Consider the following 22,683-nt stretch of genomic DNA (forward strand, 5'->3'; position numbering starts at 1 on the left):
TGTTGTTCTGGTTTTGTACCCTCATGGTTGAAATGAACTTATTGTAAGTCGCTTTGGATAAAAGAGTCAGATAAATGAAACGTAATAATGTAATATAAAAGTGTTCGTAGCCTCCAGGTCTGAAAAATTAGGTCTTAAGCTGCAATACCACCAAGTGCCACTAGAACAAATTAAACAACAAGCCTGATCTTAGATCTCGGTGTTGTTAGCTAAAGTCACTCCTTCTTATTAGTTTTCTGGAGGTCCATCTGAAAATAATCCCTCATTCATTAGAAAAGAAGATTCAAGAAGACCTGTTTTTGGGGGCGTGTCTGTTTGATTGACAGGGCTAATACTCAAATGAAAACAGAATGATATAATATTCCATTTCTGTCTACAGATCCTCCTGAACCTACACTGGCCCTTTAAGAGCTCTGTGTCCCACCTGTGCTCGGCTCACAGGTATGATGACTGATTGAGTCATAGTGTGTGTGTTGTGCACTAAATTACTACACATTAATGGAGTGTTTTAGTGTTTATTGGAAAGAAGAACCAATGTTTCTGACAGAAGTGAAAATCCCAGGCTACATTCAGAAGTATTGACGTGTACTTAAACACCACGATGTCGCCCAATCAGACTAAATATTATTGGAAATAGTTTTTTTTATAGACCGTGAATTTTAGCGAAAGCACAAACAGTAGAGTTCAAATGTGATCAGAAGTGAGACGGAGGTTCAGGTGAACGTGACGAGGTACTCCGGGTACGCCTGCATGTCGCTGAAGATGACGAACATGGTCGGGGTGGTCGCGTTATCGGTGACACTGTCGTACAGGTCCGCAGCGTTCCCCGTGTTTTTGCTGGGCGGCGTGATCAAGCCTTGTCTTCCCTGAGTGAAGTCTCCGACGAGGACTTTGGCCTGGTACATGCGCTTGTGCCCGTTGGTGTCTGGCCTGGCGTAGTTTCGTGCCGAATACACCGGATCCACAGCAAAGTAGGAGCCGTTCCCGTACATCACACCTGCAGAACAAAGGACAGTGGAGTGAACCCACAGACTGTTTATTAAAGAGTTCGTAGCTTCAGGTCTGTAAAATGGTTCTGATCCAGAAGTGTCTTCAGCTACAATACCATCGAGTGCCACTAGAGGTCGGCTCCAAAAAGCCTCCGGCTCCATAGACTCCCATTCAACTTCTCTCATCAAATCCAAAGTGAATAAAATGTGTCCATCAGTTATCTCGGTGTTGTTAGCTAAAGTCACTCCTTCTTATTAGTTTTCTGGAGGTCCATCTGAAAATAATCCCTCATTCATTAGAAAAGAAGATTCAAGAAGACCTGTTTTTGGGGGGCGTGTCTGTTTGATTGACAGGCCTGTGGTGCAGTCAGGTTACAGCTATCGGTGATACAGATATACAGTCTGTGGTCTGGACCAGTATAAATAAATCTGGGCAGCTACGTCACCAACTCCACTGTGTTGGTTAGTGAATCATCTGTAGAAAATGTTTGTTTGTTTGGTTTCCAGCAGAAATAAACTCCATATAAAACAGCAGAACGTGCTTGTTTCAGCCTCCTGGTTCACGTGCAGTCAGCGCGCTTGTATTGCAGATTATTTGAGTTTAGTTCGGTATAAATTAGTGAAATAAAGTGTTTAATGGGTGGTATGTTACCGTGCGCTCCTGCGTGGCTGCGGTTGAAGCCTTGGTTGTTGATGAAATCGATGGCGTTGGGGCCGGTGCCGTGAAACAGCAGCCGTTCGTTGTTGGTGTGTTTGTTCTTCACCTCCAGTTGTTTCTTCATCAGCTGGTAGCTCTGCCACAGCGTCGTGTTCTGGACCCGTTCAATCTGCCGACAGTTCGAACACAACATGACGTTTATCCCGACAGAATAACGACGGTTTTTACCTGTATGGTGTGACCTTATTTAACAAGTAAAAACCAGCACATATTCCTGATTATCAGGTGAACTTACCGTGATGATATTTGCTACGAGGCCGGTGTTTGTGACTTCAGTCTGCACGTCGTTGTATTCTTGAGATCCCGCAGTCACAGAAAACAGTTTCACGATGTCGCCCTTCATATCGACCCAATTTGAAGGCAAAGCATCTGGTAAAATAAAAACGTTTGTTTCAAATTAAACGACAAGCCTGATCTTAGTTTATTTTTTAACATTTTTTCCCAAAATCCACATCAGAGTTCAGATTAGGATTTGAAATGTATCTGATACGATCTCATGATTTCGAGCTCCGGATCTCGTACGCAGGGTGAAGTTTGTGATTATCGGTCAAAGAATCTCTCTGTTCACCATCAACCAGGAAGAACCTCATTTCTCTGTATATTTGTTTGATATTCAGCTCCATATCTCATCGGCTTTTAGTCTTTTCCCGCTTTATTTGCATTTGAGTTTCTCCAGAAGGGGCGAAGAAAAGTAGAATCGCAATACCAGCGAGTGCCACTAGAGGTCGGCTCCAAAAAGCCTCCGGCTCCATAGACTCCCATTCAACTTCTCTCATCAAATCCAAAGTGAATAAAATGTGTCCATCAGTTATCTCGGTGTTGTTAGCTAAAGTCACTCCTTCTTATTAGTTTTCTGGAGGTCCATCTGAAAATAATCCCTCATTCATTAGAAAAGAAGATTCAAGAAGACCTGTTTTTGCGCTCGTGGTTACAACACGAGAAGTCGTGTGCGCCGCATGCTTGCCGTTCAAGTGGTTAAGTTGTAAATACCCTGTTGCTAGGCAACGGCAACGTGGATGGCGTCTTGAAGCCACAGAGGCTAACAGACGGGTAGCATAATGTAGGAAATCCAAAGTCACAGAGGGAAAAGATGAGGCCGTCGGGAAGATCAACATTTTCCTCAGACGTATTCTGTTATCTAAGTTATGAGGAAAAACTCTACGTGACTAAATTTACAATATATTAGCTGAACATCCAACCAAACAAGAGCTCCACCCACCTTTCAGCTCCTTCCGGAGCAGCTCCACCTGCTGATGCCCGTTGGCGGAGACGGCCTTTTTGAGCAGCGGTTCGGCGGTGAACTTTCTGCCGTTGATCTCGATCGTCACGGCTCGTCTTTTCTCCAGCGCCTCCTCCAGGTGAACGTTGGTGTACATGTCGAAGGGCACCATGGTCCCGCCTTGGTCCTGAAACTGCCACTCCACCAGCCCGCTCAGCAGCACGGCCTTCGCCTTCAGGTTCTCCGTCCTCTCCACCTGCTGCAGGATGTCCCTAAAAAAACAAAACACGTCATGTTAAGACCTGTGCAACGATGACTCATCATATATTTATACATCTGTGTGAGTCATCGTCTCTGTCCGCCGACCTGACTTTAGATTCGGCGGTGAACACGTCCCGGGTCAGACCCTCCAGGTGGATCGTGGGCTCCTGGTCCTGCTGCCGGTCCAGAGAGATCCTGACCGTCAGTTTCCCCTGCAGGGCGTTCAGCTCGTCCATGTCGGCCTGCGACAGCTGGCGGATGAACGGGTCGGCGATGGTCCGCTGCGCCTGCTCGGCCAAAATCATCTCCTGGATCCGGACCTTCGCCCGACTCACAGCCTGCAGCGGCGGGAAGACGGGTCGTTACAAACAGGCACATCATGGAAAAACTTCACTTTTTTTCCATTTTTACTGCAAATGTATTTCAGTTTCAAATATCTGTTATCGGTCTCCTTAATTAGCAATAATTGGTATTAAACTGTGTGTGCACCTTGTCGTCGTCGGAACACAGCTGAAACACGGTGGGCTCGAACTCCTCCTTCTCCAGAACCAAACCGTCGGAGCTCGGCTGCTCGTCCCCGAGTCCCGCGAAGAAAGAGGAGACCTTGTCTGAAACAGCACGAAGAAAACGGTTTTACACGTTTCAACTATAAATCTGAGGAGATTCTGGATTTTTCCACTTCTCCACTGTGCAACTAAACATCTTTGATTTCTTGATAAATTTGCGTTAACATTCAGGTTCAGGCTCAAAACTTTGTTTGATTTGAATCTACGTCATGTTTCGTTTGAACACGATGTCCCTCAACTATTTTCCTTCAATGAAATAAAGCTTTTTTGTAATTGTGCTGATGCAGCAGGATAAACGGCTGCTGTACACGTGTCGTAAATCAACATCCACGTAAACATGAAACTCTGCAGAGAAAAACCTTCGAATCAACTCTGTTTTCTTGCCTTTTTTTTTTTTTTAAACAAACACTAAAAAACTCATTGACCTCAGTTAAGATGTTAAATGTGGATCAACACTTCTTTCTCAGCACTTTTAAACAATCAGTTATCTTGCTTCAGGTAAAAGTGTGAAATAAAACTTAACATGAGAGAATAGAAGAACAGAACGTGGTCAGTAGAAGCTATTAACACTGTCTTACAAAGTCCGGTCTTTGTTGACGACATATATTCAATCCATTTTATTTCTATTAAATTGTCCAGTTCCAGTCTAGTTTCCTCCTGAGGAGGCGCTGAGGTACCTTTAACCTTGGTGAAGAGGCTCTTCTCCTCCACCTGCTCTCCCTCCCTCCTCTTCATGCTCTTGTGGAACTCCGCCAACATGGCCGACTGGAAGATCAGGATCTTCACGCTGCGGACGAACCTCGAGTGCTTCTTCCTCACCAAGTCCACCACCGCGTCCACCATGGCGTTCGCCACCGCCGCCGGGCTGGCTCCGCCCTGACCTGACGGGGTGAGGATGAGGATGGACAAGAGGACTGACGTGAAGACACAGCGTCCAGTTAGGGTTCAGATAATCGTAGAGAGGTCGACGTCAGCGCTGAAGGTCGATGACAAACTTTGTTTCTGAATTATCTTTCTGACAGACAGAAGCTACTTTACATCTCCGGTCTGTTTTTAACACAGCGAGATGACGTAAACGGAGTCACAGAATCAGTGAAATGATTGAAATGGAAAAACAGAAGAAACAGAGAGAAGAGTGTGACTTGGGGTCGGAGGAGGAGCCAGCGAAGAGCTCGGTGTGTGGAAAGCAGCTGCTGCTGTTCAGACCTGTTCCGAGCGCCGGGAAGCACACCGAGCTGAACTTCTTCTCCTCGCAGGCCTTCAGCACCGCGTAAACAACTTCCTTAATCTTCGCAGGGTCTTTCTGGCCGATGACGTGGAGGATGTTGCTGCTGGGCAGCTGCCCGGCGGACGTCATGATCATCACCTGAGGCTGGTAACCCGGAGAACTCACTATGGAGGCGGAAACACAAGTTCTGTTAGGAAATTTAACAATAAAGTTACAGCATGACTCAGGATGTTCAATAATCAGAATTTATAAACTACATTTAGGAGTTCTGAGTTTGAAATGTTACACACCGATCTGTAAGCACTCCAGCTCAACTGTTTGTCCGGCGCTGTCCAAGATGGCCTTCGACACTCCTGAGAAATAAACAAGAGGAGAGAAACACGTCCGGTGAACGACGCCGACATTAAAACGGCAAGAAAATGAGAACCAACAGAAACACAAACTCCGTGTTCGTGTGTGACGGCCGCCTCTCGTAACCTACGTCTGTTTGGAGCGTTTGGTTGTTCACGTCCTCAGAAATGAACACAAGGTGTACGCAAGATGTGATACACACATGACCTGTAGGGGCAGTATGGAGGCAACTGCCATCTTTGCTAGTTCGGAGCGGTTTGGAGCAGGAAATGACCATATTTGTACGAGTTGGGGGAGGAGCCAGTGGAGGATCTGACTGATCTGATTGGAAACCTGACGATACTACGTCCCGCCCACCGATAGCTGTAACCTGACTGCACCACAGGCCTGTCAATCAAACAGACACGCCCCCAAAAACAGGTCTTCTTGAATCTTCTTTTCTAATGAATGAGGGATTATTTTCAGATGGACCTCCAGAAAACTAAGAAGAAGGAGTGACTTTAGCTAACAACACCGAGATAACTGATGGACACATTTTATTCACTTTGGATTTGATGAGAGAAGTTGAATGGGAGTCAATGGAGCCGGAGGCTTTTTGGAGCCGACCTCTAGTGGCACTCGCTGGTATTGCAGCTGAAGAAACTTTTGCATCGGAACCTTTTTTCAGAGCCGGACGAAGAGGAAGAGTCACCTGCTTTCAGGGTGAAGTCCTGATTGGAGGAGTTGACAATGACATCACTGGCCTCCTTGGTGATGTCGCCCGACGACACCTCGAGGGTGAGCTGACCCATCTGCATCCGGTACACACCGAGGGAGGGGGAGGATACGAGGCTGAAGGAGGCTGACACACAGAAACACACACACACACACACACACACACACACACACACACACACACACACACACAAGTTATTCTCAGTTGTGTTTAACTTGCAGCTGGAAGAAGAAGTGATCAGTTTCCTGTCGGAGGAACATGTTAAGTTGTGATCTGGAGGTTTAAAACATCGTCACCGGTCTGTCTCTGAGTAATAAATGAGACTTCCTGTTGTGTCTCTAATCACTGACTTCAGAGACAGAACAGTGATGTCATGTTGAAGGTCACCATTTAAAATTTGAATTTTGTCTTTAAAAATCATTGATTAATGCCACTATTTAGTCTCTAATATCAATAATATCAGTGTTATGTCTCAAAATTTCATTGATGTGAATAACGTTGCTGTTCTGTCTCTAATCACTGATTTCAGAGACAGAACAGTAGCACCAACCATCGGTGACGTGCCCCGTTATTAAGCGTGGAGTTTGGATTGTGGTCCTCCTAGTTCGGAGCGGTTTGGAGCAGGAAGTGACCATATTTGGACGAGCTGGGGGAGGAGCCAGCGGTGGATCTGACCGATCTGATTGGAAACCTGACGATACTACGTCCCGTCCACCGATAGCTGTAACCTGACTGCACCACAGGCCTGTCAATCAAACAGACACGCCCCCAAAAACAGGTCTTCTTGAATCTTCTTTTCTAATGAATGAGGGATTATTTTCAGATGGACCTCCAGAAAACTAATAAGAAGGAGTGACTTTAGCTAACAACACCGAGATAACTGATGGACACATTTTATTCACTTTGGATTTGATGAGAGAAGTTGAATGGGAGTCTATGGAGCCGGAGGCTTTTTGGAGCAGACCTCTAGTGGCACTCGCTGGTATTGCAGCTGAAGACACTTCTGGATCAGAACCATTTTACAGACCTGAAGCTACGAACTCTTTTATATCCCGTCTCTGGTTCAGACTGAAACTATTGCCTTCTGAATGAGTGTGAATAATCCCTGAATCTCTCTTTAAAGGTGAAAGTCGTCTCACCTGAGGAGCGCTGTGATTGGCTGACTGGATGCCGGGCCGGCAAGTTATAATCCGTTGCACGTTGAAGGTTCCTCGGACCGGTCTGACCCGAGAACTGTCTGGAGAAACACTGACAGACAGGAAGATTCATTTTAATTTCACACCAATTTTTTTCAAAGATTTCACCCTTTTTGGGTCATTATCCGGTGGGATCATGTTTGTCGTTCTGTGTTTGAGCTTCGTTCCCCGTCAGGAGAAGCAGAGATTCACCTCCACGGTCTGGTGGTCGCTGGGGTGGACGACGACCACCACCTCCGTCAGGTGGCGAGGAGCCGCCCGCCGGATCTCGTCCACCAGGACTCGAGACACCACGTCTCTGGGGAAGCTCAGGTTTCCTGTGCCGATGGCGGGGAAGGACAGCGACGCCATCTGAAGCTGATCGGCCTCGTCCAGACAAAATCTGATGATGGACTTCAACTCCTGACAAGAGAGAGAGGCAGAGGGAAAGGGAGGGAGAGAGAGGGAGGGAGAGAGGGAGAGAGAGGGAGAGAGAGAGAGGGAGAGAGAGAGAGGGAGAGGGAGAGGGAGAGAGAGAGAGGGAGAGGGAGAGAGAGAGAGGGAGAGAGAGAGAGAGGGAGAGGGAGAGAGAGGGAGGGAGAGAGAGAGAGGGAGAGAGAGAGAGAGGGAGAGAGAGAGAGAGGGAGGGAGAGAGAGAGAGGGAGAGGGAGAGAGAGAGAGGGAGGGAGAGAGAGAGAGAGGGAGGGAGAGAGAGAGAGAGGGAGGGAGAGAGAGAGAGGGAGAGGGAGAGAGAGAGAGAGAGAGAGAGAGGGAGAGAGAGAGAGGGAGGGAGAGAGAGGAGAGAGAGAGGGAGGGAGAGAGAGAGGGAGAGGGAGAGAGAGGGAGGGAGAGAGAGAGAGGGAGAGAGAGAGAGAGGGGAGGGAGAGAGAGAGAGGGAGAGGGAGAGAGAGAGAGGGAGGGAGAGAGAGAGAGAGGGAGGGAGAGAGAGAGAGAGGGAGGGAGAGAGAGAGAGGGAGAGGGAGAGAGAGAGAGGGAGGGAGAGAGAGAGAGAGGGAGGGAGAGAGGGAGGGGAGAGAGAGAGAGAGAGAGAGGGAGGGAGAGAGAGGGAGAGAGAAACAGAATATGAATCAACAATAATTCACCAACCTTCCTTCAGTCTGTATCTTTAACTTGAACTCTTCTCGTGTTCTGAGTCGACGGACAGATTTGTTCCTTTCCGTGAAACCTTCTGTCGTTCTTGTTTACGTGAACGATGACGCGACGCTCTCACCTGCTCCGCTCGGCCGCCTCCGTCGTCCCAGAAAGGACAGACGGCGTGAAAGACTTTCCGACATCGGAGTTTCCCGCCGTCGGTGACGACGACGTCGCCGCTCCGCTTGGCGGTCGCTCCGGCGGCGGAGAGAACGGCGAGCTGCAGGTCGTTTCCCGCCGCCTGCAGCAGAGCTTTGGACACGGCGCCCCGGTCCAGGAGCAGGTTCTCGGCCACGGTGTTGACGATGACGTCCGTCTGCGGAGCAGAAGGACAAACTGAGGACCGAACACCGCTGACGGGAGGAGACGCGGATCCTTCTGTCCAAATGTCTCTCGATTATTACTCAGATAATTTATGAAATAGCAAAACGTCTGCTTCATCTTTCATAAATCTCCTCCTGCATCTCAAACAGCAGTTTAAACTAAATGTAACCAACAAATACAAACCGCTGACCTCGGCACTCCTCTGTACGCAAACTATGTTTTAGATCTCTGTAGTTTGTAAACCTTGTTTCCCACTATCAGAGTTATTACTTAAATCTGATGTTACAACGATCGATTTGAGACTTTGGTCACAGAATCGTTGCGTTCACTGCCGTAGGAATTTCGGGAACATCTGTTACCGTAGATACAGAAAAGATGCACATGCTGTTGAATTTAAGCTGCTGTGATACAAAATGTGTGTGTTGAGTATCAGTTTGTTATTGTTAGCATAAAAGACGCTGAGTCAGCTGGTTTGGGTGGAGCTCAGCTATGTGAATGAATGTTGCTGGTCTGGTTTGCCGGGTCGCTACTCACAGTCTGGTCCTCTATGTTCCCCTGACGGAGGAACATCTTCAGCCCCCCAGCTGTGGCCTGCTGCATCTCGCCCAGCCTACAGCCAATCAAAACACAGCGGTGATGTCACCACAGGGTGCAGCAGCGGTAGGGTTTGTACTGGAGGTGAAGTGTTCATGGAGGAACAGCGTGTTGGAGAATCTCCGGACGCGTGATCTTAAAATATTTACTGAAGAGCAAAAAACAAAAAACAAAAAACAAAAAATACAAAAGAGAAAGTTGGAGATGTAAACGACTCACCCTGGAAGCCTGGTGTTTCCTCTGGAGATCGGACCTCCCCTGCTCGCCTGAAGACTTCCAGCTCTTCCTCCTTTTCCTCCTCCTCTTCCTCCTCCTCCTCCTCTTCCTCCTGCTCCTCCTCTTCCTCTTGCACCTCCCCATGGCGGCTGGCTGTGCCCTCGACCTCGGCCTCGACCCCGCTGATGTCTGCCGACGTGAAAATTCAGATGTAACACCTCTTTTGTGGAAAGTCGACTGAGGAAACCGACCGAACGTCCAAACGGAGCGCGAAACACTAAAAAGCTTCGACCTTCGTGAGTAAGTACAAATGTCGTCGCTGGAGTTACGAGCATTTTTGTGAGCGAGCTCTCCGTGGACGTGACCAAAGAGCGCTCATCAAATCTTTCACCAAACTTGATCAGAGAAACCTCAAATTTTAGGTAAAAATTTTTTTTTGGGGGGGGGGGGTGGGTGTCTTCAACACGCCCGCTTAGAGCCGAGTGTTCCTGAGCCCATGCAGTGATTTCCACTGCAGAATCAGGGCCGTCTTTATAGCGGTGTCGCCTGGAAATCATCAACAGAGACTCTTGAAATGGGTCAGACTGTCAACGCCGAGTTCTACCGGGACCTTCTGAGGCGTCTGAGGGTTGTTAGCGTCATTAGCGGTTCGTTAACTTGAATTTAAACGTTTTTTAGTGTGTTTCTAACCCTCAAAAACACAATCGTAGCTCCGCCCCCTTACCCATCGACAAACAAAATTTCCAACACTAATTCTTCATGAACGTCACGATGCTGCTCATTGTTCACGCGCTGGAGGAGCAGTCTCTGAACTTCCTTGAGCAACTCCTCGTATAATGCTGCCGCTAGTAGCTTAGCACAAAGACATGACACTAACAAATTAACACATTGAATCTTGTTTGTTTGAAAATCAAAGCGTTACGTTTTCACACGTTTTGTACTTGTAGCCGGATGTTATCGCTGTTAACGGAGCAGGGCTAGCTGTTTCCAGTCTTTACGCTAAGCTAAGCTAACTAGTTTACTGTGCAGAGATGGACGCGGCATCGGTGGTACGTTCTGCTCTTAAAAGTTTCCTATGATAAAATAAAATACTCGAGTTACCCTGAAGCTCCGCCTCCTGTCTGCCGCGGGACGGTCATGGTTGGTCCGAGGTCGCTGAACTCTGCGTTGACAGCCGCGGCCATGATCCTGACGGTGTTGTCGTTGTTGTCCACCAGGTGGATCTCAGTTATTGACCCCAGACCTTCCGAACTGTCGCAGATCTCGCGCACCGCCCGGGCGATGGTCTCGCTGCAGAGCTCGACGGGGAAACCGAAGACGCCGGAGCTGATCGCTGGCAGCGCGACGGCGGAGCAGCCGACCGTCTCGGCTCGTCTCAGACTTTCTTTCACTGCGGCCTTCAGGAGCGACACCGACGTCTTCCTGTCAAAGTCGGAGAACCGGGGTCCGACGGCGTGGACCACGTACTTGCAGGGCAGGTTATATGCGCCGGTTACGATGGCCTCACCTGGGCGCAGGTGTCCGTTTTGAGTGACGTATTCGTTGCTGCTTTTCTGCAGCTGCGGTCCTGCAGCCTTCAGCAGCGCCAAAGCTAAACCGCCAATGTGCTGCAGTTCCTCGTTGGCCGCGTTGACCACGGCGTCCACTCTGAAGCTGCAGATGTCCGCCATGCTGACGGAGACCAGAACTCCACTGGCGGTCTGCACTTTACAAAAACAAAGGTTGTTGTCTTCCTCATCATCCTCTTCCTCCTCCTCGTCGTCTTGGATCTCCGGGCGAAGCATCACCACGCAGCTGAACTCCGTCATTATCGTAGACAGGACCATGCTTCCCTGAGACTGGAAATACTTCTTGGCTCCGGGCTTGTCCACCGTTAAGGTGTCAGTGAAGAGAGCACCAGCTAGTTTCTGAAAGCAGGATTTGACTTTCTGGACGTGAAGACGAGCTCCAGCGAGGACGATTCTCGGCCTCTTCGGATCAAAACGCACGGACACGTGATTCTCTTCGGCCATTTTGGACCAAATATTCAATTTTTTCTTGTCGATGAACTGAGCGGCCGCGCAGGACTCGACGCGAAAGTTTTCTTGAACTCGTGAGAAGTTCGCAATGAACTCCTTCAGACTGCGGCCGACCTCTTTCACCGGATTCACAAAGCCGACCACCGTTAACTTGTCTCGTCTCTCGGGGCGAAACTGAATGACCACCGTTTTCTTCTTGGAGGAGTTGTAGGTGTCCAGCAGCTGTTCGGTCAGCTGCGTCCAGCTGTGAAGCTTTAGGACTTCTGGGTCTTCAACATCCAACATCTGGTAGCTCAAAACCTCCTTCATCTTCCTCTCTGCGTCGGCGAGGATTCTGTCCGAACTCCCCAGCAGCAAAATCCCTTCGCTCTCGACGCTGTACATGGCGCTGATGCCCTGAGACGTGAACAGGTCCTGGGACATGTCCGTGGGATCCATCGTCCTCAGGAAGTCCACCAGACACAGCGGCACATTCAGCGGCTTCCTGCTCATTTTCATATTCCTCTCCAAGATCCAGGTCTTGGTTTGGTAAACTTCTGCTGGGAGTCCAGTGATGGTCAACATCTGGGTGCCTTCATTGTAGGAGAACTTCATCTCAGGGAAAATGTCCAGGGAAGCTTTCTGCAGCCCGTCCTGCTTCAGGACGTACAGCCATGCGGGGGACAAAGACATTACTTCAGAGATGCCGTTGGTCTGCCGTTCAACGTGACTCACGGCTTTCAGAAGGATGTTCTCCACGGGAGCCCTGACTCGCTTCATGTCATCAGCTCGGCCGGCGACGGTCAGAACCTCCCTGGATGCATCCAGCACCAGGACGGCGTCCTGCCTCACGACCGCATGGACGTCATCCTTCGCAGCTTTCCACGCAGGGGCGCTCACGGGACATTCGAAGGCCGAGTACTGAGACATCAGTCGACGGAAGGCTTCTTGGGCGGTACGTTTCCAGTCGTCTACATCTCGTGCGGTCAGACCTTTCTGCTTCAGGAAGCTCGGCAGAGCGGCGAGTCTCACTTCGGCGTTGTCCAAGTCCACGCTGCTGAAATGCGGTCGCATCTGATCGTTGAGGCTTTTCAGCAGTTTCTTCATCAGGAGGAATTTCCAGACGACGTGGTGAACGCTCTCCGTGAACGGCTCGGGCATCTTCCACTTCGGGCGCTCTTTGCCGTACAAGGCGGTTCCCAGAGACTCGTAGAACGGATACACCTTGAGACGGGTGGACCGCATCATGTAGTCTTCTTTAGTGCAGATGCGTTGCACGACTGCAGCAGCGCAGGAAACAGAAACAAAACGTCAGATCAGCGGTGAAACAAACAAGACTCGCTTTCAAGTTTCAGCGAAGATTCTTTCTCGTCCAGCTCGATGCGTTCACTGTTCAGCCAAAAGTATGTGGACACCGTTGTTGTCACGTCTGCTTGGATCCATGAAGGACATTTTTTTAACTCTAAACTGACATTTTAGACAACAATGTTCTTCCTGTTTCAGGTCAAACGTTCTTCTCTTTTCTAAAGATGTGGAAGAAGTTGAGTAACTTGCTCAGAGCTCAGAAATGTCATCTTCAGGTTCAGTATCTGATGGATGGACTGAGACCAGATGAGTTACAGTCGTTAAAGCAGCAGCTTATTGATGGATGACTTCCTTCGATGTCCACATACTTTTGGACACATAAACATGCAGTATTAAATCAGTATTAAAGCTCAATGAAAAACCTTTGGGGTCTCTGAACGTGAGGACGGCAGCCTGCTCCTCCGGCATCATGACGATGTCGTCCGGGAGAGCAAACATCTTCTCAAAATGCAGCTCCAGCATGTCTGAAATCACAAACACTGAATTTTAGACTTTAATACCACAAAAGGATCAAAGAACTCTGGATTCTTTCTGACACTTTACTGGATTAAAATGCACTTCTAATAATTTGAAGATGCTCGTATTGAACCTGCTGCCGATAACTGCAGCGTCACCTCCGTCGTTGTCTCATAAAATCTGCATTTAATAAACAACCGAACTGCGTCTCTACAAAATAAAGCCAAACAAACTCCAATGCAAAAATATATAAAGACACAATGAATACAACTCCCAGCAGAGATAAACCACAAAGAACAGAATTAAGATGTCAAAATTAGAATAAAACCTTCAAAGGGAACAAAATGTGGAATTATAATAATAATAAAACCTGGAACTGAAGAAAAAACTGAATCTCCAACGAAGTTCTGAGAGCAGCTAACGTACCTTTGACCACATTCGGAGGAAGACTCTCCACTCGGACGCTCGTCGCCGCCTCCAGCGGCCGAGCGGTCAGTCCGTGTTTCTGCAGCTTTCTGCTGGTCGGACCGGCGGCGAGGAACCTCTGGACACCTGCCGAACACACAATCCTCCTTTAACTCTTTGAAACACCTGCTGCTTCACGATGTCAGAGTGATGTTGTCACGGTGACGTCACGGTGACGTCACGGTGATGTCCGACCTGCGGGGTCGTGGAAGGTCACCACGGCTCTGCTGGACTCCCGGATGACCTCCAGGCTGAAGTCGCCGTCGTCCGAGCCGGAGATGTTCTCCACCAGCACCGACAGCAGCTCATCGGACACGCCGTCGGACACGTTCTCCAGAACCACCGCCGCCGCGCTCGGATCCGAGTCTGAGACATAAAGAAAACAGCTTCACCTTCTTTACCTGCGTGTTTGTTCTGAGCGTTGAAGAGAGATTAACGAGAGATTAACGATTCATTTCCCAGATCTGTTAGTTTATAATGATTTCCTGAAAAGAACAAAATAATTTGAGACGAATAAAAGCGGAAGTTTTAAGTTTAATTTGTTGTGTTCGGATTCAAAACTGATGCAGACTTCCAGGTGAAAACTAAATATAAAAATATGAATGAATCCATATTTAGTTATTATTGAAAAAAACTGCTGAAAATGCAGGTTTACCGACTAAAAAGCTGAAATTAACCAGGATTTATTTAATGAGGACTATTGTGTACCAGTTGTTCTAAAATTAGAATAATAACTTTATTTGTAAAGTCAGTTTGATCAAAAATAAAAACTATCAACAAGTAAAAGGTTTAATAACAAAAAACATTAAATATTTCTTTTCAGAAGTTGATGTTTGTGTCACATGATCACAAACAGAACATTGTCAAATTTCAAATGAAATTATCAGAAGAAAGTTTTTAAGTTAAAAAATCTTGATGTCAAAAACAGTTTGTTTGTTGTCGGTTTGTTTTTACCGTCTGCAGAAGAAGCTTCATTTCCACCTTCGACCTTCGAGTCTGTCGACGAGTCTGCGGATGAAGAGAAGCCGGTTGAACCAGTTCAGACTTTTTCATCTGCACAGCGAGAGATTCAAGAAGAGCAAAGATAAAATCCCCAGAACGCCTCGACGACCTCGAACTCATCATCGTAAAGGAGGAAACGATGCTGAGCTGCAAAAACGGCAGGAAGTAACTGGGATTCATCCGCCGCTGAAAATAGTCCCCAAACTAGTGCAGCACCTCCTTCTGTTTGACTGATTTCCTCCTTTTAACTATAAAACTATGTTTGTGAGGTGTTTTTGAAAGACTTCATGTTTTCCAACGAGCCTCCAGATGCAGACGAACACCGATGAAACCCGGCACACTGATTAAAACCACGAGGAGAAGCAGAAGGAAGGTTTTACCTGAGACGCCGTCGCTGTTCGTTCCACTCTGAGGAGAACAAAAACGAAAGGAGACTTTTAATGACGGAGGAAATCAAAATAAATCCGAACCAGCTCGCAGACAAACTGTCGTACTTACCGGAGCAGCAACCAGCCGCAAGGTGACGGTTTTAGAGTCCAGGAAGATTTCGTGATTTTTCCTGGCGAGGACTCGCTCTCTCACTGCAAACAATCACATTCACACTTTAAATATTCAAATAAAAGCTGTTGACACGAGCTGTGAGGCTCAAACTGTGAACCAGGTTATAAATACAGACTCATCCAGAGTGAACTGTCATTTTATTGTTTTTATCCAAACCACATTTACAGGTTTGAAACGTGATTGGTCAGATTTCTACAGATGTGTTTCTGCTGGTTCAGATCGGCCCTGAGTTTCCTTTTTAACGTCAGTACGTACTGTTGTATGTAGTATGTAGTATGTTGCATGTAGTATGTTGTATGTTGTATGTAGTATGTTGTATCTTGTATGTAGTATGTTGTATGTAATATGTTGTATGTAGTATGTGTACAAACGGAACATACTACTCCATCTTCAAAAAGGTGCCTCGACCTTTGACCCTCTTGTTCGTATCCGTCACACAACATTTAAAGAAAAAGGATAAATTGAAAATATTGACATTTAGAATTTTTTTCTCATTATTGTATTTTGATTTTGTTCTCGAAATTTCAATTTGATTCTCCAAATTTTGACTTGGATTTTTTTTGTGTTTGATTTGACCTGAATAATCCTTCGTGAGTACTTTAGTTTAAATCACTACATCTGCTCCATCGGGACTCTGCTGCTGTGACTCATCTCATCTGCAGGTGAAATGGAATTTTACTTTGGCTGTAAAGGTGAGGTGCATGATGGGACGTTAACTGCGTGCTCTAAATAGACTATAAAAAGTGATATGATGACGTCAGTAGGTTAGGTTATGTTAATCTATGACATTGAAGATTTAGTCGAAGTTTAACATCCAGTGAACTCTGCGATGTTTTAAAAGTCCACATGAAGCATTTATCAAACATTAAATACATTTATTTAAGAAAACATTCATTTCCTTATTGACCAAACCAAGCACGTGATGTTTTATTTGATTAAAGTTTGTTTTCACAAAACTTCCTCTCCAGTTTTTGGCCTGTTTAAAACGGTCAGACCTGCTCGGTGTCCTCCACCCGGACCATGTTGGACTTTATTAAATAAAACGGTGTCCGGTGGTGTGAAACGACGCGGAAACTCACCCTCCTCCGCCCTGAAGAACACGGCCGCCCTCGGAGCTCCGTCCTCGGCCTCCACTCGGCACTCTCCGCCGCTCGACTTCTTCTTGCTCTGGAAGTACAGCTGCAGTTTGTTCTTCACGGTTTTGGCCTGAGCCGGACTCCAGTCCCCCTCCACGGTCACCGGCGGACACTCGGCTGCGTCCATCCTTCCTCCGGTCCAAACACCGACCGACTGACTGACTGACTGACTCCGGTTCAGCTTCAGGCTGAGGAGTACTTTCACTTTCGTTTCCCCTTAAACTGACGAGAAACTAGAAACCAGTGAACCCTCCTAAAAACACCGCTAATATAATATATACACGATATATCCACATGGTGTATTACTGAAGTAAAAGTACTAATACACACTGTGAAAACACAACAGAAAAAGTTAAAGTCCTGCTTTTAAAAACGCATTTAAGTAAAAAATACATCAGTACTGTCAGCAAAATGTACTTAAAGTATTAAAAGTATATTCGATAATAATAATAATGATGATCATCTTAATTGTATTTCTTCTCTGAAGTGCAGATTTATTTCCTGTAATAAATACTCCAAATACTGTTAAATATTCACAGTGATAGAATAAGTATTCAGCTTCTTTACTGAAGTAAAAGTACTGATAAACACAATGAAAATACTTCAGAAAAAGTTAAAAACTTATTTCAGTTAAAGTAGAAAAGTACTGTTAGAAAAAAGTAATTCAAGTATTCAAAATAAAAGTACTTTTTATGCAAAATGTCCCAATTTAATTGGTTTTAATTATTTATCGAATATAAATATTAGAATATTACTTCAATTTAAGAACATGAGACTGTTTAACAGTCTGAACTAAATATAGAAAAAACATTTATAATAAACTGATCAAGTAATTAAAGTAATTCAAGCTGTAAAATAAACAGTAAAATCGTGAAATATTTACCTGTGAAGTGCAGATTCATTTCCTGTAAAAAAAGATTTTTTCGGAAGCAATAAGAAAATGTCTCCCCCTGCTGGTCAGTTACAGTAATGCATCATAATCTGTTGCATTTTATTTAGCAAATCAAAGTGAGTTTTAAAACATATTATTAATGTTAAAAAGAAGGAACATTTTCTGAACCCATTAAGGAACATTTGATCCTTCAGTGTATCAAAAAAATTCAATTTTAAATCACCAAAATTAGAGATATTATAATAACTAATAATCAGTTGTTCAGAAATAATAATACCATGAGAAAGTTTATTTATAAGGTTTATTTCAAGTTCTGTAATAATATTTGAATATTATTTATCACAAGGAAACTCTGTCTACAGGTTAATCAATGTTTTACTTTATATTGTTTAGTCATTGTTCCTTTTTGGGCTTTTTTAGTATTTCATTTAACTTTTAATGGAATTTATTTATATATTCAATCATCTATTTATTTGTATATTATAGTCGATATTACTTCAACATCAACGGTCGGATCGTTTTGTCAGAAGCTGTTTATCAAAGTTAAGAATCTAAATAATTTCAATTCAATAAGTTAACAATATCTGCAGGTAAACCACAAAAAAATGATTTAGATATAATTATAACGCTTAATTGGTGAAATGATGAAAAAAAAATGTGGTTTTACTCCACACGATAAATAGAATTAGAGAAGACCAATATCGCCACCTGGTGGAGGATCTTTATATTGTTGAAGTTAAATTCATAGTTTTACTGTTTATTTAATTATCTGATCAAGTTTTGAGAAGTTTTATTTTTCTTAAGTGAAAAACTGTTGAACAACGTTTTCGTCAGTTTATGAAACGTATTTATCAAAGTGTCTCTAATCTCTGATCATCAGTTTAAATACTCGACGATCCTCTAAACCAACAATCCATCAATTCATCTTCTGTCAAAAAACACATTAATCAACTAATTGTTCGTTCTGCTGCCGTTATAAACATCAGAGAAAAGAAATCACAGAACGAACCGTGTTATTGATCCACGAGCGTTTTAAACTACAAATCAAGCTTCATGTCACCGAATAGATCTCAGTGGAAAATCTTTATTTCATTGACTTCAAATCCTTCTTGAGTAAATAAACTCAGAAATTGAAACAGAACGAGACGTTCTCCTGTCGTCCTGCGGAGAACGTGTTCCCATCATTTTCTTCTGTTCACGTTTTAAGAGCTGAACGTTGAACTTCAGGCTTCGTCGGCTGCTTTGTCTTCACCTGCAGAGAAACAGGAAGTGATGAAGGTCAGGAGGAGGAAGAGGAGCACGGTGTTCTCACAAGAGTGTCGTCTCTTGATCGACATCATCACCGAGTTCCTCACGTTAACGTGACCGCTGGTACGTAAACATTAGTGATGTCACCACGGAAACCAGAAACTGGAGCAGAGAAACATCAGATTTTGGAAACAGGAAATCTTCAACACGCCCGCTTACAGCCGAGTGTTCCTGAGCCCATGCGGTGATTTCCACTGAGTCAAACTCTGGAAATCATCAACAGAGAAACTTGAAACGCTTCAGAAAGTCTGACAGAGATGAAGCGACGAGCCAGGCGAGGTGTTCTGATGTCTGATGACATCACATTTCAAGAGGGGCGGAGCTTCACCGTCTGAGACCAAAGAAGAAGGCGTGTCAGGTCAGGAGACACCAGGTGGGTTTTTTCTTTGGACTACTAACGGTTCACGCGCAACAGGAACAGTTTCAGAACTTTTTGACCGTACTTGTTTTTAGGATTCGATCTGTATCTCAGGGATGTTTCATGTCTGTGATTTTAGAAGAATGATGCATACAGTCAGGCTTGGGAGGAGGAGGAGGAGGTGGAGGAGGTGGAGGAGGAGAAGGTGGTTTGGAGCAGCTGTAGGACACCTCCAGGTACCTGGTCTGCTCCTTGCAGGGATATTCGCCGAACACCCGCTCGGTGACGGGAACCTCACAGGACCTCCTGTTCCCACAGCTGATGGACAGACGGACAGTCAGAGATGAACAGGCGCTACGTCTACAAGCTTCTTAAATCTTTGACTTTTTATCCCAAAAACAACGAAGAAGTTTGTCTTTTTTACTGATGATGCAACTGAGAAGTTTAAGAAGGTATTTGTGTGTTTTTTATTCATGCAGCTTAAAGAAACACAATCACATAAGTAAAAATATTTGAACTGGGAATAAAACTATTGGGATTTCAAACAAATTCTCCTTCACAGTTTTGTTCATGGAATCTCAAATTAGAAATAAATCTCTGAACATTCAGCTCAGTGTCGATCTGAAACCTGTAATTCCCTCTCCGGACCACCAGAGGGCAGCGTGTCGGTGTCGCAGCTTTGACTCACACAGGTGTAAAAAAAACAACAGGTGATGAAGGTTAGGAAAAGATGTCTTTAAACAAATCCACGTTGATCTGTCATGGACTCTAATCCTTCATCACGTGACCTGAGGCCGACCTTCACGCCGACACGCTGCCCTCTAGTGGACATGCAGGTGTATTACACGCTGGGCTGAAACGTAAGGATGAAGAGGGGTTCTCTTACAGATCCTCCACCACCATCTCGGCCCAGGGGAAGGTGCAGAAGGTGTCGGGCCCGTCGTCCGGGTACCGTTTTCCCTCCCCGCACCTCGTCCCCACGCCGACCTTATACAGGATGTGCTCCAGGTTGATCTTTGTGCCGACATCTGGAGGAGGAAGAGGAGGAAGAGGAAGAAGAGGAGCAGAGAGGCGAGTGTGAGGAGTCACTGAAGTCAGACTGAAGCTCATCTGAAAAACAGTTTTCATATAAAAGTCTGAGACACGGACGATACTACGTCCCGCCCACCGATAGCTGTAACCTGACTGCACCACAGGCCTGTCAATCAAACAGACACGCCCCCAAAAACAGGTCTTCTTGAATCTTCTTTTCTAATGAATGAGGGATTATTTTCAGATGGACCTCCAGAAAAGATGAGTGTGCGTTTGATTTTCTCACCACATGACATCTCCACCGTTCGGTTGAGGCAGGCGTAGATGACCTCTCCCTCTGGGAAAACACACACAGGTCAGTCTGCGTCATCTCTGCACTAAAAACTATATCAAAGTATATAAAAGTCTATAAAAGTTGTTCTGTAGTTGGAATAAAAACGTACCAGCAGCTGGAGTGAAACAGGCCGCAGCAGCCAGCAGTGAAAACAGACGGAGAACTTCATCAGTTCAACTCCGGCTGTCGTACTTTACAACAAACAGCAAAACAAACTGATGGTTGAATATTTTTAAAGAGAAGAAATTATTTTATTTACGTCACAGAGAAAAAGAAAAGAAGTTTCTGGATTTTATCTCTCAGAAAATAAAACTATTTCATGAATTTTAAACTAAAACTAACTTCAGTTTTTAAACATGAAATGTTCCTTCTATAATTTATGACCAATTCAGTCCCATGTTGTTTGTATTATTTTATTTTTCCAGTTCCATCGAGATGGAAAAACATATTTTTTACTGGAGGAAGTCAAACTCAACATATTAAAATACAACAAACGTGTATTTACCCTGAAGTTATGACTTTATTCACCTGTAATGTTTCCTTTTGGATATTTTTGGTTGATTGAAAGCATCATCAAACTATTTAAAGATAACAGACACTTTGATTATTTTGTTATGTTATAAAAAATAAGTTGCCTTCAACAGTTTTCCACTTCAGAAAATAATTTTTTTAGCAAACAAATACTTAAATAAACAGTAAACCGATGAATTGAACCTCTATAATATAAAAGAAGCTCCACCAGGTGGCGATGTTTGTCTCTTCAATATAATCCACTCATGTTACTCAGAGTTTCCTTTATGATAAATAATATTAAAACAATATTTGTTCAACTTTAATGTCGACATGAAACACATTTTATAAACTGATTGTTTTTTTTAGCTGCAGGAACTTTAAATAGCACAAAGTAAAAGAAACGATAAAGAAGAAGTGCACAAGTTATTTATTTGACAAAACGTGAGAAAAATAAAATGTTAGAAAACAGAATATTAGTTATTATTGTGTCTTTTTTCAGATCCAGTTGTGTAAACATTATAAGTACACATTGAAGGTATTTGTACTTTTAGTATTTCCACTTTATGAGACTTTTTTTTTCTCTGAGCTTTAAAATTAGTTTTCATATCTGTTGATTTTAAATTTGAGTTTTTCTGATGAACTGAAACTTGCTGCGTCTGTTTGTGTTTTTATGTTTCAGTTAGAAACAAAAAACACAATTTTAGACGACTTCTCACCTTTGGTCCTAAAAATGTTTCACCAACATGGTTCGTTGGAATCTGGTCGGAGTGACTCCTCCATATTTAAGATGCAAATACTGCAGCTGTGGTTACTTTTCAGATCAATATTTAATGTAAAACATGAGGAGTTTGTTAGAAATGTATTATTACGTGTAGATTAGACATCACACGTTGAAATTGAAGCAAATAATCCAATAATTGTATACATGATTAATGTTTATCGGCTCTTTTGCAGAATGAATACTTTTACTTTTGATACTTTCAGTACATTTTTCTGACTGAAAGGAGACTTTAAAAGCAGGACTTTTATTTAAAAGTGCACATTTTTGTTTCCTGCTGTAACTCCCTGAACTTTATTCGACCCTTTAACAGCCAGCTGATCCAAACACAGTTACATTTCTGCGTGCTGCATTAAATAAAAACACCTCAACAGAAACCAACCAAAGAGAAGCAGGAGGATGAAGTAAAGAGGAAACTCACGGCCGAAGACGACCATCCTCCGCGGGGTCGTGTCTCTCATCCGTCCTCGTCTGTCCTCCACCTGCAGACGCTCCGACAGTGAGACAGCGGATCTGGACGTCCACATATTTATGCGTGTGCGCTGACGGCAGACATGCAGACGCCTGTCCCGCCGCTGCAGGCATGCGAGGCCTCCTGACCCAGATGTGCAGAGCGCGTAAAAGCTGCAGGAGAAGCTGCAGTAAATCCGCAGGAACCGGGACCTTTAACTCTTCGCGTCCCGGCCGCCGCTCGCTCTGCTGCACATTTCTCATTCAGAAGCTCGCAGCTTCAAGGAAACACGTCTGGATCCGTTAACGCTCCTGTTTACCAAAACGTGCATGTTTTCAGGAACAGAAGACTTTAATGAGCTCAGAGACGGACGCCGTGATTTCTGCAGCTCAGACAACACGAAGTTTGCAGCTCCACGTCGCTGCAGGTCAGAAAGTGTTTGTGTTCAATTTTAAGAAATTCCCTCAAGACGTCCCGAGATATCAAACCAATGGGAAAGATGTGAGGTCACAGTGAACATGACCTTT

At 44.9% G+C, this 22,683-nt stretch overlaps 2 protein-coding genes across 4 annotated transcripts; both read right to left on the minus strand.

Moving 5' to 3' along the window:
• Window positions 1–499: 499 nt before the first annotated feature.
• On the minus strand, window positions 500–16,668 carry LOC138208347 (protein mono-ADP-ribosyltransferase PARP14-like). The gene is made up of 23 exons (XM_069166175.1): window positions 16,434–16,668; window positions 15,292–15,374; window positions 15,174–15,201; window positions 14,746–14,799; window positions 13,987–14,157; window positions 13,753–13,878; window positions 13,233–13,334; window positions 10,610–12,785; window positions 9,512–9,697; window positions 9,233–9,308; window positions 8,454–8,690; window positions 7,436–7,645; window positions 7,187–7,295; window positions 6,024–6,173; window positions 5,272–5,334; window positions 4,960–5,145; window positions 4,431–4,634; window positions 3,677–3,795; window positions 3,293–3,525; window positions 2,927–3,198; window positions 1,943–2,076; window positions 1,642–1,816; window positions 500–997 (listed from the first exon to the last, which is right to left on the minus strand). The coding sequence occupies exons 1-23, from the start codon at window positions 16,615–16,617 to the stop codon at window positions 714–716; spliced, it is 5,562 nt and encodes a 1,853-aa protein (XP_069022276.1). The 5' UTR covers window positions 16,618–16,668; the 3' UTR covers window positions 500–713.
• A 1,832-nt stretch (window positions 16,669–18,500) lies between these two features.
• Window positions 18,501–22,185, minus strand: LOC138208406 (L-rhamnose-binding lectin ELEL-1-like). 3 transcript variants are annotated; one of them, XM_069166249.1, is made up of 5 exons: window positions 22,127–22,185; window positions 20,367–20,417; window positions 19,935–20,076; window positions 19,289–19,366; window positions 18,501–18,634 (listed from the first exon to the last, which is right to left on the minus strand). In XM_069166249.1, exons 1-5 carry the CDS (start codon window positions 22,164–22,166, stop codon window positions 18,631–18,633), a joined length of 315 nt encoding a protein of 104 aa, XP_069022350.1. In that variant the 5' UTR covers window positions 22,167–22,185; the 3' UTR covers window positions 18,501–18,630. The 3 variants fall into 3 exon arrangements, with proteins under 3 accessions (XP_069022350.1, XP_069022349.1, XP_069022348.1); XM_069166248.1 differs by having other exon boundaries at window positions 19,203–19,366; XM_069166247.1 differs by having other exon boundaries at window positions 18,501–19,366.
• Between the last annotated feature and the right edge of the window lie 498 nt (window positions 22,186–22,683).

This window comes from Embiotoca jacksoni, unplaced genomic scaffold (genome assembly GCF_022577435.1).
Source record: "Embiotoca jacksoni isolate LCO1_2020_lvr unplaced genomic scaffold, fEmbJac1.0.p SCAF_37, whole genome shotgun sequence".
Lineage (NCBI taxonomy): Eukaryota > Metazoa > Chordata > Actinopteri > Embiotocidae > Embiotoca > Embiotoca jacksoni.